The sequence below is a fragment of the Orycteropus afer genome, unplaced genomic scaffold (assembly GCF_000298275.1).
Source record: "Orycteropus afer afer isolate SDZICR_OR568_19922 unplaced genomic scaffold, OryAfe1.0 scaffold00219, whole genome shotgun sequence".
In the NCBI taxonomy this organism is placed as follows: Eukaryota; Metazoa; Chordata; class Mammalia; order Tubulidentata; family Orycteropodidae; genus Orycteropus; species Orycteropus afer.
In genome coordinates this window covers 925,481-941,997 of record NW_006921806.1, presented here as the reverse complement: position 1 = coordinate 941,997, position 16,517 = coordinate 925,481, and the positions used below count along the sequence as shown (strand labels likewise).

The window sequence follows — 16,517 nt, the reverse complement described above, 5'->3', positions numbered from 1 at the left end:
TAGAGCAGGAGTCCCCTTCAGAGTCTCTGACCAGTGACAGGGCCAACCTCAGTTTGCTAACTTCCAACAATGAGGAACTCACTGTTAGAAAGTAATTCCTCTTACAGACCTGTTCTCAATTCCCACTTCCCCTCCTGCCAGGCATCAGAGAGCAACTGCTCCTGCTGCCCAGAGCATCCCCTCAGAAGCCCGCCCCAGAGCTGCAAGGACAAACAATGGCCCTCACTGAATGGCCTCAAACACAAGGGCAGACAAATCCCAGAAGACCCCTCACCCTGATCACCTTGCACAGAGAGCTGGTAGGCAATGCGGTCCCCATGGCTGAGGCACTCGTAGAGGCCAGCATCATCACGAGCCACATCCCTCACAAGAAGGACCCGCTGCCCGGCTGATGACTGCACCTCATACTTGGGGCCTGGTGGCAATGCACGGCCATCCTTCAGCCACGTCACAGCCGCTGCCTGGTCTGACAGCTCAGCCAGCAACTGGGCCTCCTCATGCAGCCGTGCCCATACCTTCTGGGCCGTGGCCACAGGCAGCTTATCACCAATCAACCCTGGGGCCGCTGGGAGAATCACAGCAGGTAGACAAGGGGCCATGGACAGAGGCCAGAATTCACAGACAAAGATGAAGGAGGGTGGAAGGGATAGGGAAAAGGGGAGAGAGGAACAAGGGCACAGGGAGCAGAAAGAGATATGGAGAAAGAGATGGGGAAAGTGAAGCCCAGAAAAGAGAGAGAGAGAGAGAAGGGAAGAGAAATGCAGGGAGGCAGGGATAAAAGCCATGAAGGGTGAGAGAGATAAAAGGGACAGACAAAAGTCCAGGAGACAGATGCAGAGAAGGGCACAGATGAGGAGGGAGAGGCAGACCAAAGATCAGAAACATCCCAGGGAAGAAAGGAAGGCAGAGGGGCAAAGGCGGCAATGGAAGAGAGAGACAGAGACAGAGGGAAGCAGGAAAGAAACAGAGGAAAGGATGTGGAGTGGGAGAAGGAGTGGTGATGGAGGAGAGGGAGGGAGGGAGGGAAGAAACGAAGGAAAGGGATTGAGGAAAGGGGAAGAAAAGGTAGAGAGAGGAAGGAGAGAAAGACAGGTAGAAAGGTGAGGCTAGCACCATCAGAAGCACCCCAAGTGGCCTCTCTGAGGCTCCAATGCCCCACCCCCTCCCCACACTCAGCTCCCTAGCAAACACCACCCAGCCAGCCTGGGAGTGAACTGTCTCGAGACACCGTGCCCTGCCCTGTCCACCGTGGCTTCATCTGGGCCTCACACCCGGCATCCCACTGATAGCTGACCAGAGAGCTCTCTTGGGGGTCCTCCCATGGGAGACGTGAAATGGGAGGAAGCCCAAGAAGGGCTGAGCAGCAGCACACCAGCAGGCGAGGCCCGGGGCCTCCTGTGAGTCGCAGCCACTCTCTCAACCCAGACACCCTAAGGCCTCTGGAGTTAAACCCTGGGAGTTCTTAGACCAAGGCAGCCCCACTTCCCAGGGGCCCCCAAAGGCAGGAAGGGCCCCCACCTGGCCAGAGACATCCCCTACCCAGCATAATCACAGCAGCCTCATTTAGTCCATGTGCATCCTGGGGGCAGGCAAGGCAAGGTCACAGTGCCCCTATAACCAGCTCTCCTCACTACAACCCATACACAGATCCTATGTGAGCTGGGCTATAACTTTTGCACAGATCCCAAGCCTCAGAACTCACTGAACCCACACATCTCTGGGAAGTGGGTCCTACTGACACCTCTATTTCATATGGAAGACACAGAGACTCAGGGAGGCCCCAATATTGCAAGCAGGGAGCCCAAGTCTAGCCCATGGTGGCAGCCCCCGGGCAACACCCACTGCAGGGGCTATGCCAGGAGTACCCCCTACCTCGGACCACCATTCGGATGCTGCTCTCGATGCCGTTGGCCACGAACTTGAGCTCGGCGCCATGCAAGCTGGCGGGCACAGTGCGGATGGTAAGTGTGTGGTGGGTGCGGTCACAGCGGATCACGTACATGCTGCTAGCCTGCAGGGCTTGCCCATTCAGGAACCACTCGCCTGCTGAGGCCACCGTGAGGTCCACGGAGAAGGTCACCTCTCCACCTTCCACAGCCTCCACTGCTTTCAGTGGTGTCTTCACAGCCAGCTGGGGGACTGGAAGGAGGTGAGGGACATCAGCTTCTGCCCTCCCCATCCTTTCCTCCAAAGCCTAGGCCCAACTGCATCCTCCTCCAGGAAGCCCAACAAACTTTTGGTGGGCACTGAGTACAAGTCAAGTTCCACATGGGCCTCACAACAGAGTGGGGCGAGTGAAACTTCCCTGAGACATGCCCCTCAGGATCCCTCTAACCCAGCTGGTCCCCAGGTGCTATACAGACAGGCAGACCCCTCAGACAGCTAGAATCCTGTCTCAGGGTCCTCTCTCCTCCCACCAAGTAGACTTCCACAGCAGTACAACTATGGTGAGCCCCACCCAATAAAGAGGTTCCCTGTCCTATGCTTCAGGGACCTGGTGGAGTGCAGAAAAGGTGGCCCCAGGCACCACTACCAGAGACAGTAGACAGCAGAGCTTCCCAGCCTGGCCCCCAGACCAGGCTAGGGCCCCCCTTACCCAGGTGGACTGTCCCCGGGAACTCGAGGGAGGGACTCTGGCCAAAGCTGTTCACAGCTGACACCCGGAACTGAAAGTCACCCTCTTCTGCCACGCCAGCCACAGTCAGCTCAGGTGTGGACACCCACTCAGTCTCATGGCATCGGCTCCACGCATAGGTACCGAGTCTCCTCTTCTCCACCAGGTATCCATCGATGGTGACAAGCTGGTCCCAAACAGGTGGTGACCAGCCAAGGGTCACAGAACCCTCTGTCTTGGCCTTCACCACAGGGTTGGAAGGTGGATACACAGGCGGCTTCCTGGGAGCTAGGGGTGCAGATGCCAATGTGAGTACCCACCAAGGAGAGATCACCCATCACCAAATGGGAGGGTCACTAGGGGTCCATTCCCCATGCCCTGAGTCCCAGGACTACCCAGGGAGATGGTGTCACAAGACTCCTAATAACGCTCCACAGGTGAGCTGTTCAGGTTGACTAGAATGATTCTCAAGGAGGTTGTGGGGGCCATAAACCTCCACCCTGGCCTCAATGCAGATGTCCCTGGCTGCCACAGAAAGGACACAGCCTAGACTCCAAAGCCACCGTTACCTGGCTATGTGGCTGTGGGATGACTCCTTCCCATCCTAGTCCTCAATTCTCACCTGTGCATTGGGGTCTTGGGCTAGATGACAGCTAAGGTAGGGCACAATGGCCCTTCAAGGGTGCTGTTCTAAGGGGGCCTGAGGCTCATCCCTTTCCTGAGCAAAGAGACGATCTGGTGAAGGCTGGTAGAAGAGAGAGACTGATTTGTGCTACCAAAAGCCAACAGAAACAGGACGGATGGCTCACACATCCACGTCCTCACCCCACACCTTGTGCTCAAATCTGGCTTTCTGCTTTCCAAAACACCTTCTAATTTGTTTAGCAAGGCAAAAACCACAAGGACTCCCATTTTACATATCCCTAGGTAACCACATAAATTGTGTTCTAAACTAGATACTTCTGAGAGTGAAAGAATATGATAAACAAAACCAGAAGAGTACCAGCAAACCAGAACCACAACCCTGGTGCTGCCCAACACAGCCCTGCACTGTTGCAGGCTGTGGCCCAGAGCAGGGGTGGAAGAGTATAGCTACTGTCTTTTGCTGCCTAGTGGACCAAGGCAGGAGTGGTGGCCAGGGAAGACACACAATCAAAGAGGCACTCCCCAAGGGCCTTACCTGCCACGAAGAACTGGGTGGACGTTCGGCAGTCCCCAGCCGTGAAGGCTACCTCACCTGCATCCTCCAGGCTGCACTGGGAGATGGTCAGTGTGTGGCACGTGCCTTCAGCAGTGATGGTCACTCGATCTCCAGCCACCACCTCCTCCTGGTTCCACAGCCAGTGAACCGGGCCCTCTGGGCTGGCCAACTCCACACAAAATATGGCTGTGTCCCCTACACGCACTCTTGTTTTCCGAGGGAGCTTTCTAGTGAGGTTGCCTGGGGTGGGGAAGAATCCAGGGCAGGGTCAGACAGGTGACACCTAATCCAGGTACCCTGCATATCCACCCTCACCTCGACCCAGCCTGCCTTGGACAGAGAGCTCGGCTACCGTGCGGCTGCCTTCCATAGTCTCACAGATGTAGACTGCATCATCATCAGCTGTGACATTGCGCACAGTCAGCCGGCGCTCAGTGCCTTCCTCTTCGATGCCATACTTGGCACTGGCCCACAGCCGCGTCTCTTCCTTGTACCAGGCAGCCTCAGTGGCAGGCAGTGGTACCTCACACTGGAATGTGGCTGACTCCTTCTCCTGCACTTCCAGGTCCTCCAGGCGCTTCTTAAAGGGCACAGCAGGCTCTGCCAGGAGAAGGTTCATGAGAATGGCCCTTCCCAAGGGGATCAAGGGTGGGCTCAGAAACAGGGGATGGGGCCAGAAGCGGGGAGGGGGGAGGCAAGTAGGTGAGGCAGAGTTAGGGTATGGCACGGACAGAAAGGGGTTCAGAACTCAAGGATGATGGTGAGAACATAGAAGAGGGAGGAAACAAAGACCCCTAGATCCAAATAGTACAAGAGAAAAGACAGTAGTGAGGATGAGAAGGTAGGAGAAGGGGCACAGATCTCAAAGGCAAGAGTCCTCCCAAAAGAGATGGGAGTGAGGTAAAGTGGAAAGCAAGAGCCACCCGGAGAAGTACAGACATTGGTGCTGGCAGAGCTGAGTGGACATCCACCCCACAAAAACCAGGAAAACAAGGAGGGGGCATGCTGGTCCAGGAATGCCTGAAAAACCCTGACCACATCAACAGTGAAACTCTAGTGCTTGCTATATGTCAGCTCCCTTAAGGTAAACTGCACTATTCCTGACCCTCACTTCACAAGAACTCATGAGGAATGAGGACTATTCCCCCAAAAAAAATGAGGAAACTAAGGCACAGAGAGAGTCAAGCATCCTGCCCAAGATCCCACAGTGGATAAGAATTGGAAGTGGGCTCAGGTATGAAGAGGCCGGTCTTAGGAAGGAAGATTAAATGAGTCTTCCCTAAAAAAAAACACTTGATTGGGGGCCACACTTGCCTCCAGTATTCATCTCAGGGGAGCCACTCACCCTGAAAGGTACAGTGGACCATGCAGACTGGCCCAGGACACCTCCAACCACACAAAGATTTATGCCTCCTCATGCCCTCCCTCCCACCTCTATTAGCAGCCTAAGGGAGGCAGAAAAGCCAGGGTCATCTGCAGTCTGGACAAGGCAGGATCAGTAACCAGAGGAAGCTCCAGGAGCAGATTCTAGGGAGGGCTGTGGGCACCCTGATCATCTCCCAGGGTAACCGTACTCTGACAGGCTGCTGGTCTGGGTTGTCTCACACCATGAAAGGGGCACATGGCCAGCTCCCCTCCAGGGACCCACTCCAGAACAGCACTGGTCAGAGTGGGGAGCCCAAAGCCCTGCCACTACTTCAGATCCCTCTTGAATCCCAGCTCTCCACTTAGTGACTATACTGAGAGTTGGGCTAATTACCTCCCTGAACTCCTTCACAGGGCTGCTAGGAGGCCCATGGGCTCTACCAGAAACCTAATCTGTCCCTTATTACCAGCTGCCCTTGTTCCTGTCAGGTTCTAGCCATGAAGGACTGGGGCTCAGAGCTGCCCCAAAACTCCAAAGAGTATGTCAGAAAACAGTGGGGGTCGAGAGAACTGCTTTCCTCTTTACTCGTGTGACTCTCACAAAAACTATGACAGATCGAGGGTCATAGCCCCCATGTCTCTTGCATTTCACGGGCCAGGAAGCTGGAGCCTCAGAACGGCGAAAGCCACCACCATCTGAAAGCCTGGCTTCCACTAAGTGAATACAGGCACAGGGTGTGAGTCGGGCTTGGGGAACCGAGGATGTGTAGGGCCAGGTGTTAAGTCGGTCGACACGCAGCTCACCTCGCACCACGACCAGCACGGAGCTGTAGGTCTGGCCCACTAGGTTGGAGGCAGTGCAGGTGTAGAGGCCCCGGTCTTCCTGCTTGCAGAACAGGATCTTCAGTACGAAGTTCTCCTGCGCGTCCTCATACACCATATGCCTCCGGCCCTCCACCACCAATTGCCCGTCCTTCTTCCACACTGTCTCTGGCTTCGGCTCCCCGGTCACGTAGCAGCTAAGCCGCGCGTGCTTGCCTTCAGTCACGGTGCACGTGCGGGTGCCGCTGCCGGGGGGCGTCCGCGGGCCCTCGAGGCGCATCTCCTCCCGCCGCCGCTGCAGATGCTCCAGCAGCGCGGCTGTGGAACCCGCTGGAGGGCCTGGCGCGCCTGTATCCACCACAAGGGCGGCGCTGGCGCTGGCGGCGCCCAGGGGGTTCTCTGCGTGCACCGTGTAAGTGCCACCGTCGCGGGGCCGCGCAGCACGGATGCGTAGAGAACTCGCCTCACCGTGAGCCTCCACTTGCACTCGGTGGGCGTCAGGTGCTGAGGGCTCACCTAGGCGGCGCCCGTCCTTGGCCCAGCTCACAGCTGGCGTCGGGCTACCCTGCACGCGGCAGCGAAATGTGGCATCGGCGCCCTCGCTCACGCGGATAGAAGTTGGCCGCAGTAGGAAGTGCGGCGCTTGCTCGGCCAGCGTAGTGTCGGTGCCCACCTGCAGGCTGACGGCGGCGAAGGCCTCGCCGATGGCGTTGCGCGCACGGCACACGTACTGCCCGCTGTCGCTGAGCGTGAGATCCAGGATGGTGAGGCGGTACTGGTCGCCGTCCTGGGCCAGGCGGAAGCGCGCGCCTGCCTCCACCGGCTGCTGGTCCTTCTCCCAGCTCACCTGTGGCACAGGGTTGCCCACGATCTGGCAGCTCAGCGTGGCATCCTTGCCCACCGACACCAGGAAGGCCTTGGGCCGGGTCAGGAAGCGGGGAGCGCCGCTGAATGGGGAGTAATCCATGGCAGCTGCGGCGGTAGGGACCTGTGTGGGTGGGGGGGATGGTGGGCCAGAGAGGTGGGTGGGTCTTCAGCCCTCATCTGTGTTCCACCTCACTCCCCCACCCAGTGCGGCCCCAAAAACCAAGGTTGACCTAGCATAGGTACCTGCAGATGCCTGCTCAAGCTAGGTCTCATTCCCCAAAGGGAGCGTAATCCCCAGCTGGCAAGTTCTTCAGGAGGAAATTTACCCTTCTGGGGATTTGTGGTTTGGCTGTTTTCTCTTCACTGAGCCCCACCCCCACCCCCAATGGGCTTTTCTAACTGATGACAGCATCTCCTCACCCATTATCCCCAACTGAGGCCCACTTCTACCAAGTTGTCCCTTGAGCACCTGTCCCAAACCTGAGGGCCCCACCACAAGCCACCAGGACCCCTATGTGGCACCCAGACTGGTTTCCCCCTGTAGTAGCATGTAGCTTCCCACACAGACACTGCCTTGCCTGCTCTGGACCCCTTCAGCCCTTTGGGTGTTCTGTCCCCTCCAATCTGTTTATACCTACCCTACTCAAAGAGTGGAGGCTATTTGGACTCCAGCAGGGCCTGGCAATGGGAGGTTCCTGATGGGCATATGTTCCTGGCCTGTCACCTCCCCTGATCAGTGCACACAAAAGGTACAGGGTCAGGCCAGTCGGGAGGACCCAAGACAGGGAGCTACTCATAGCAGGGACCAGAGCCCTGAGTTTAGCCCCATCACTGCAGCCCACCCCCTATGCTCTGGCAAGCTGTGTCCCCCATCACCCCAGCCCTCCTCACCCAGGCTGCCCCCTCCCATAAAGAACCTGGCACATCAGTGACAAACTGTTACCCAGTCTGGGTCGGGAATAGCCAGTGCATGGTTCTTCATAACAAGTCATTGCCAGGGCCAGGGCCTGGCCTCACCTACTCAATAAGGTCTCCCTAGCTCACCCCCAGCCCCCAAGGTGATACATTAGCATGTGGGCAGTGAAGGCATGGAAACTGCCCTCCCTCTCTTCCCCAACCAGCTCCTTCTCACAACATACCCCATGGTACCTACACCCTCTGAGCTCAGAAAGTCTGTCGTCCTGGGGTCTGGGGTTGCCCCAATCCTCCTCCTGCCTCCCACTCAGGGCCTACAAGGATTGGGATCAGGCAGGTTCAGAGGCAGTGCCCAGTCCATAATGTGAGCTGGAGAATACCAACGACATCCCTTAGGAATGGCCAGGGACTCCAGGGTGGGACAGCCAAGACCACCTGGGGGCTGCTGGTGGCCAGTGGTTCCCCAGTCTTCCAACCTAGCTCCACTAACTGGGCATCCTGCAGGGATGAAACCAGACATCTGTGCCTTCTTTTTCTGTGCCAAAGGCGCAGGCTAACTTCCACTCTCTGCCTACCCCAAGCCAAGCCCCAGCTGGGCCAGCCCTGACATGGGTGCTGCAAGGGGAGCCCAGAGCCCTGTCTATACCTCTGCTGGGTCTGTGAGAGCAGCCAACCCAGTGTGTAATGCTTTGCCCCTCCCCTCATCCGAGGGAGTGGGGGGATGTTGTCATCCCAAGTGTGGAGAGCAGGACCACCGCCAAGGTGCCCTACTGTGTACCCCAAGTGGGGTTGCATGCTGCAGGGAGTCAGCGTCCCCAGCTCCAGGCCTATGATTCAGGTACCTAATCCCATCTAATCCCCTGTAGGGAGGCTGAGCTAGGACCAGGGCTAGGATCCGGGACAGTGAAGCAGCAAGCTGCTGACTCACCATGCAGTCAGCACTTCTGTCAACCCACTCCTTGAGGCTCTTTGGACCTCGGGAGGACCCAAGACAGGGAGCTACTCATAGCAGGGACCAGAGCCCTGAGTTTAGCCCCATCTTGAACATGTTTCCATGGTTCCTGGCCAAGTCCCTCCCCTCTGGAAGGCCTCGGTGTACCGTCTGTGAAAGGGCCACCTTGAATCAAGTCTCTGGGGCCACTTACCCTGAGCTTTGGGCCATCCAGAGCACCAACCCAAATCACCTGGTTGGTCAGTGAGTTCTCCAAAGGCAGGACACCACATCCTCCCTATCACCACACCACAGTCCCAAAACTAGGCCTGGCTGTGGGCGCTACACCCAGATCCCAAGTGAAGGGGTGAGGGGAAGTGTAGCAGAGCCCTCAGAAAGGAGGCATCCCCTCCACCCCTATAGGTTCCTGGCTTGGTGAGGGTGAGAGCCTTGTATGCCAAGCCTCCCTGCTCAGCCACCCTTCACCCGCAGAGACAGCAGACTCCATGGTCCTTGAGGGATAGGCATATATCTAAGGGGCTTGCTCAAGAAGCCCTCCCCAGCGACCATAGAAAGGACCCCCAAGCTATGCCCACCTTCCTGCCCCCTGGCCCAGATTACATAGAGAAAACAAGCCAGAAGGCTGCCAAAGTCCTCCTCTGGGCCAGGAACACCCTACAGCTGCCTCCTTCCCCTGCCACATTGTGCACTGGAAGCAGTTGGACCCACCTCATCCTCAGGACCAGGACACTGAGGCACAGAGAGAAGATGCCCTGTGAGTCCAGCCCGAACCATCCCCAGCCTCCCAAGGAATTCTCTTCCACCTTCCTGGGAAGGTGGTCCCTTGTGCAACCTACCTATGTTCCCCAGTCCCTTACCCAGTCCCATGGTGCTTCACTCCTGAGCCCTGCTCCAACATTGCCAGGAGTTTGGGTACCTCCCCACACTTGAAGTTATGCCTGGTGCCCAGAAGCCCCTGCACCTGACCCATGGCTGCCACAGCCTCTCACTCCTCGGCAGCTCTTACCCCCACTTTTCCAAGAATGTTTCCACTCTGGTCCTTGCAGGGCTCCTGGGCAGATTTTCCAGATGAGCCAAAGTGGGAGAGAGTTGACAGACTCTCCCCATACACCAAGCCCCTCTCCTGACTGGTGCCCTCCCTTCCCAAACGCCACCTCAAACCTATCTTATCAGCTCGTCCCCTTTCTCCACCACCTGAGATAGAAACCACAGCCTGTGGCCCAGAAATGACTTCTATGGGCAGCCTCTCATGGGGTACTTCACCTTTGACCCTTGAGCTGTCTGCTTCCCCTGCTCCAGGGGAAATTCTTTCCTGGAGTCAGGTGTCAGATGCCCCTCTGGCTGTCCCCTCTGCTGAGCCAACAGGCTCAAAATAGCCCCAGCTGTCAGCGGGCATCTCCACAGAGCTGGGGGCAGGGCCAGCCGGACCCCCAGGCCGCTCTGGAGTGGGTTGCCAGGGCATGGAAGTGGGCACAGTCCGTAGACCTAGCACTGCTGTCCAATGTGACGGCCTTCCCTCCCCACTGCTGCCTTAATTTGGGGCCTAGAAGTAGTCTTCTTAGCCACTCACCATCTCCCACAGTTATGACCTTCAGCTGAGCCACCCTCTAGAAGCACAGGGGTCCTTGGGTGGCCCATGCCCCACCCTTGCCAAACTCTCACCCTCTCACCTGCATCTACGAGGGTCGGGGCCACAGACCGTGGGGCAGGGTGCCGGGCCTCCCTCCTTGCACCTACGCTGCTCCTGCCTAGCAGCCTGTGCGTGGCCCTCCTTCAGACTGGATGGGGACGAAAGGACAGGCAGACGCTGTCAGCTGGAGAAGCCTGGGCCCGCCCCCACCCCACCCCCACTGCTGGCCAGGCCGAGCCCAGCCCAGCTCCAAAATAGCGCGGGTGTCATTACCAAAGGATTTGGTTTCATCCTTGGGCCCAGTAGGGGGCTGAGGGCAGAGACTCCAGGGGGACAGGCCCAAGGGAGTGGGACACTGTGTCCTCCAAGCATAACCCCCTCCTCAGACCAGCACTCTGGAGTCCAGGGTGAGAAAGGGAGCCTGAGGTCCTAGGACCAATCCCCAGTGTATGGTGTGTGCATGCATGTTTGTGTACACATGCATGTATGCATATGTTTGTGTATATACGTGTGTGTGAGTGCATGTGCTGCCCACCTTTCTGGGGAGAGGGCTATCCTCATGTCTTTGCTGCAGGGACTGAGAAAGGACAAAGAGAAGTCCATGCTAATTGGATCCTAGAGGGCCTCCTGGAAGAAGTTAAGTCCTTGAAGGATGAACAAAGTTTATCCTTTGAAGAGCTTTTATTGTTAAATAGAGAAGCTGGACACTGCATACAATTAAGGCCAAGCTTGGCAAGGCATGGAAAGGCAAATATCCTTGTGCCCAAAGCACTGCTGGTTAGTTTTGCCTGATTGTTTTTCATGTCTTCTACATGTCTTTTAATCTAATGGTTCCTCCTCCATTTTGTTTTTTATTTCCCTGCATTTTTACTTGCTAAAGAAAGCAAGACATTTGTCCTAAGGAGTTTCCAGAGGCTGGGCTTGCTGCCAGTGCCATGTGGAGTTCTCCAGGCTGTCTGACCAGCCTGTTGAGCCAGGCATCACCACGGTGCTATGTGCACAGGGCAGAGCCTGGGTAGGGATTGGTTTCCCTGGGCTCCATTCTCTTCCTAGAAATCTCTCAAGAGAATTCTCACTCATTGACCATCTGGTCACCCTGGAACAATCTGCTTCAAAAAGCAAGACAAATGTCTAATTCTTTCCCTTTAATTACTGAATTTAAAGCAGTGATCCCATCCTCTAGCATCCCCCAGTGAGGTGTTTTTTGTCATGTTGGGAAGAACTGGGGCTGAAACATACCTCAGGTGTTTCCAGTTATAGCATCTGTCATCTTCATCAAGTCCACAGTGTCACCTTGGCCTGGTGGAGCCCAAGAGTCAGGATGGCCTTCAGTGCAGAGCCTGAGGCCACTGGTCTGAATACACTGCCCAGCAGCAAGGCCTTGGCTGCCCTTGACACCCTTGGTCATGGTGGAGTAGTCCTGCCCAGCCTCCATGGGGTGGAAGAGTCCCACAGGTGTCCCTGTAACCCTAGGTTCTGGGGTGCAAGGGCCTAACAGAACAGTCCAGGTGAGGACATATCCATTGGGTGCTTCCTCAACATGCAAACCTAATCGCTGCAGGTAGTCCCACTCCAGAACACCACATTCAGAAGTGGTGACTGCACCATGAAGACAGTGGAAACAGGTGCAGGAGGTCACCAGTGTGACCAGACTTGAAAGGGAGCAGTGGCCAGATGACAGGTGAGTGCCTAAGTGAGGGCTGGACTGTAGGCTCAGGAGGAAGGAGGGCAACCAAGAGGTTAAGATGGGGGGCTGCCAATCACTGGGTGCATGAGCAGTGAGGGACAGCCCAAGACTCCTTGGATGTCTGGGCAGATGGTGATGGAAGGGTAGTGTGGGGTTCCCTAAGCAAAGGGGAATCCCTGGGTGTTAGAGACCAAGAAAAAGACCCCCAAAAGAACATGATTGCAAGGTGCATGTTCTAATTACAGTTGAGAGATGGCAAGGCCTCTCTTATGGTTGAATGTTTGCTGTAAGAGATGGCAAGACCTCTCCTACAGTTGAATGCTTGCTTGGTTCCAGCTTTGTGTTCCTGAGGCAGAACATTGATTGCCCCAGCAGAATGATTGCTAGCCTGTTTCCTTGGAATAATGTTTTACCCTAAGAATAGTATACCTTAGAAACCATTCTTTAGAATCATGTACTTTAACAATCATATTATGTTTTAGAATGATGTATCTTAGTGATTATTTGTTGATACTGCAAGAGATATTAACCTAAATAATTATCCAATACATTTGGACATGGGAAAATGCTTTTGGGTATGGGAAAGAGTAAAACTTTAACTTTTACTTAATAGCTGATTGTTATAAGGAAATATATGATTTTACTGTAGAAGAATATTTGATTGAATACTTGATTGTTTTAAAGAAATATCAAGAATAATGATGTAATCGTATGCTTATGTATAAATAAAGCAGGACGGATACACCAGGGGTCGCTCTTGCAGAACATGAAGGCCATCTGCCTGGCCCCCATTCCTTTTTAAAATAAACCATTAATCCTCTTGTGTCGCTTCATTTTGTGACCTGTGCGGTTTTGCCGGACACGGCACCTGGGTGTGCTGAACATCAGTGCTGCAAGTCATTCAGTGAACAGGTTCCATTGACACTCTGTGAGGGTCTGGGTTGGAGGAAAGGCTCGAGGTCCTTGGGGCACAAGGCAAGCTGGCACTTGAGGTGGAGGACACTGCCACAGAGAGATTCAGAAAAGAGGAGCAGCCAGAACCGAGCTGGGTGCATCCATTCAAAGGGTAGGCACAGGAGCCATGGAGACAATGCAGAAGGAGAGAGTGCCCAGGAGGTGGGAGCCTCTGCCAGCTTCCAGGACTCAGGGTGGACTAGTGAAAGGTGACTAATAGATTCCCAAGACTCAGCTAACTTCAGGGCCAGTGAGACCACCCAGGGTGCCTGGGACATGGGGAAGAGGCACAGCTGTAACTTCAGACTGCTCTCAGGGAGAGCTTGAGGGAGGAGCACAAGGTGGCTCCAACCAGCATCTCCTGTATGTTTTCCCCTTTGGATTCTGGACCACCTCCTTTTATATCTGACAAGCATCCTAGCCCTGCCTCAGCAATACAGGAGTTGGATGCTGCCAGCCACCTGAGATAGAGTCACAGCCCTCACCAAAATCAACTTAATGTACCACCAGGTGCACAACGAGCACCAAGGTAATACAGCCGCCTACTGCAGTTCACAGGACTGGCTTGTCAGACCTCCATACCTGGGACTGGCTCCTCCTCTAGAGATGGAAAAATAGCCCCACTGAGGCCACAGTGCAGGGTGGCTGCAAAATCCAAACAATATGAAAGGGTTTGACAAGTACAAAGTGCTGTGGAAAATAAAGTTATTGCAAAATTGCATTGTGTGCAAGAAATGTTGATTCCCCATTGATTTCAAAATTACTGTTTCAGAGATTGTAGTTATTTGAAACACGAAACATTTTCATTTCTTCAGAAACATTGTTAACAGTCACAGATTATCTCAGTGATTAACATCTTCCCAAAATATTACAAGAAATGACAGCAGAGAGTAAAAATTAAAAAAAAAAAAAAACAACCATACTCCCATGTCCATTAAAAGCAAAGCAAAAAAAAAGCCACTGCCATTGGGTCAATTATGACTCAAAGTGACCCTTTCAGGACAGAACAAAATCACCACATAGAGTTTTCAAGGCTGTAAATTTTTATGGAAGCAGATTGCCTCATCTTTCTCCACAGAGTGGCTGGTAGGTTCAAACCACCAATGTTTTGATTAGCAGCCAAATGCTTTAACCACTACACCACCAAATATATGTTCCAGTGACTAGTAATGTGCACCACAGATCAGCTTTAAGTGAGAAAAGCCTTCACAAATTACAAGAAAATTATGAACAAGCTGCCCTAGAAGGAACAGACACTGCAGCACACCCCATTGCCAACCTCTGAAGTTACAAACCAAAAAGGGACTCTGATGGAAAAACATCTAGAAAGCTCTTAAAGGCATCAATGCATCTGACCCAAACCACCTTATATGCATGTGAAAGCTGCACAGTGAATAAGGGTGACCAAAGAAGAATTCATGCATTTGAATTAAGGTGTTGGCAAAGAATGTTGAAGATACCATGGACTGGACTATCAGAAGAACGAACAAGTATTTTGTCTTACAGGTTTTATCTCTAGGTTATCACAAGTGTGCAAGAAAAGAATTTGCTTAATTTTAGAATCCTACCTAAGCAAAACACAAATTAAGCAAAGTCTTAGGCTCTGGCCTCCCTTTTACTATGTTATAGGAGACTGCTAGACAGAAGGAGAGCATCTCTGTCCCCTGGAAGAGGTCTCAAAACTTCAGATCACAGTCTTCCATGACAGAATCAGCCACACTGGATTTCTATTAAACCTTTTTTGTGCATGTCTATGTGTCTGTGAGTGTATGTGTATGTGGGGGTGGGTCTATATGTCTGAATATGTGTCAAGGTGTGTGTTGGGTGTGTGGGTCTGTGGCTAAGTGTCTGAATGTGTCTGTGTGTGTAACTATGTGTGTGAGTGTGTATTGGTGTGTGTGAGTGTTGGAGTTTGCATTGAGCACCTTGGAGGTTTTCTTTATTAGCAACTGGGGCACAAGCCAAACTTGGAAATCCTTTTATCTTAAAATGAATCAGAGCCCATAGTACAGACTCAGTGGGGTTACAAGCAGGGCTAGTTTTAGACAAAGGGATTTGGGAGCAACACAAACATGACAATGAGAGCCAAACTGGCTATTGTGCAGTAATTGAAAATGTCACATCCCCGTGGCAGAAATTATAATTTTCATATCCTCATTATGAAGCCTAGATGCTTTTTAAAAACATTAAATAACATGTATTTCCACAGGTAGACAGCTCAGGGGGCAGGAACACATAGGAAAGAAGGACCCAAGGAAGAGGTAACTAAAGGGAGAAAGTGGGAAGAGAACTATTACTCTATGGGAAATTACAGTCAATGTCATGAAACAAAATGTGTATGAATTTCTGTATGGAAAATGAATTTGCTCTGTAAATTTTCACCCAAATCACCATAAAACTTTTTTAAAAGATTAAATAACCTTAAATAGGTAGAGTCAAAAGCAAAGTCCTTGGATCTGCAGAAAGCTGAATCTGTAGCCACTAAGCCTCTGAATCACAGAGGGACTTCCTGAACGAGCTCCGAGCCTCTCTGTTCTAATTGCTTCAAATGTGTTTTAACTGTGACAAGGACTTCCACTAAGAATACAGTTATTTAACACTTGTACAAAACATGACTAAAAAGATATAGTGATCCCACCTTGGGTTTCCGAGGCAGTATCACTACAGAAGTAGATTGCCCAATCTTCCTATAGAGATATATTAACTGATCATGCTGCCTACATGTCCACAGTCATCCTTTACATCCATTTAAAGGTTCAGGTCAATATTTTCAAGTTCTAATCCTTCAATCCTGAGGCTGGCACAGAACCAGGCAGTGTTTCGTTCTGTTGTACGTAAGATCACTATGAGTCAGAGACGACTCAATGGCACATAACAACAACAGTCCTTCAACACTGATAGAATGGAATGCTGCCATAAAATAAAATGTTGTAAATTCTGAAAATTTGAATTAAATCAATTTTTCCTTTACAAAATCACCATTACCTGGTCCAACTTGCCCTCCTACATTCGTACCACTAGAAGAATTCTTTGTGTCCATTTATAAAATTTTGAAACCAAGGCTAAAATATGATCACATATTTTTCTAAACAGTAATAGAGCTGTATTAACATCCACAACTATGTTCCAAGGGATCCTACATCAAAATGAGATATTTCTGTAGAATAAGTTTATAAAGCCTCGTGAATCTTCATAGTGGAGAAACAGATTAAACACTTTCAAAATTCACCATCAAAACTTCACCAAAAGGAGGACCTGACTAACACGAAGAAAGAAGAGCCAGGAGTGGCATGTATATTCTGGACCCAAGGGAAGATTGATGTATCTACACATGGAGATCTCCAACGAATGCCAAGTCGACAGATGTTGAAAAGAGACAACGACCTTCCCCAAAAGCCAACAGAAAGAGAAAGCCTTCCCTTAGAGCTGGCACCCTGAATTTAGAGCTGGCACCCTGAATTTAGATATCTAGTCTCCTAAACTGTGAAGGAATAGATTTCTGTTGGCAAA

General features: G+C 52.6%; 1 protein-coding gene across 1 annotated transcript in view; it reads right to left on the bottom strand.

Annotated features, from left to right (window-relative positions):
• OBSCN (obscurin, cytoskeletal calmodulin and titin-interacting RhoGEF) overlaps positions 1-6,969 on the bottom strand; it is a 312,151-nt gene extending 305,182 nt beyond the window's left edge. The window contains 6 exon segments of the mRNA XM_042782023.1: positions 284-565; positions 1,873-2,139; positions 2,597-2,902; positions 3,795-4,055; positions 4,146-4,415; positions 5,985-6,969. Coding sequence (XP_042637957.1) covers positions 284-565; positions 1,873-2,139; positions 2,597-2,902; positions 3,795-4,055; positions 4,146-4,415; positions 5,985-6,969 — 2,371 coding nt within the window.
• Between the last annotated feature and the right edge of the window lie 9,548 nt (positions 6,970-16,517).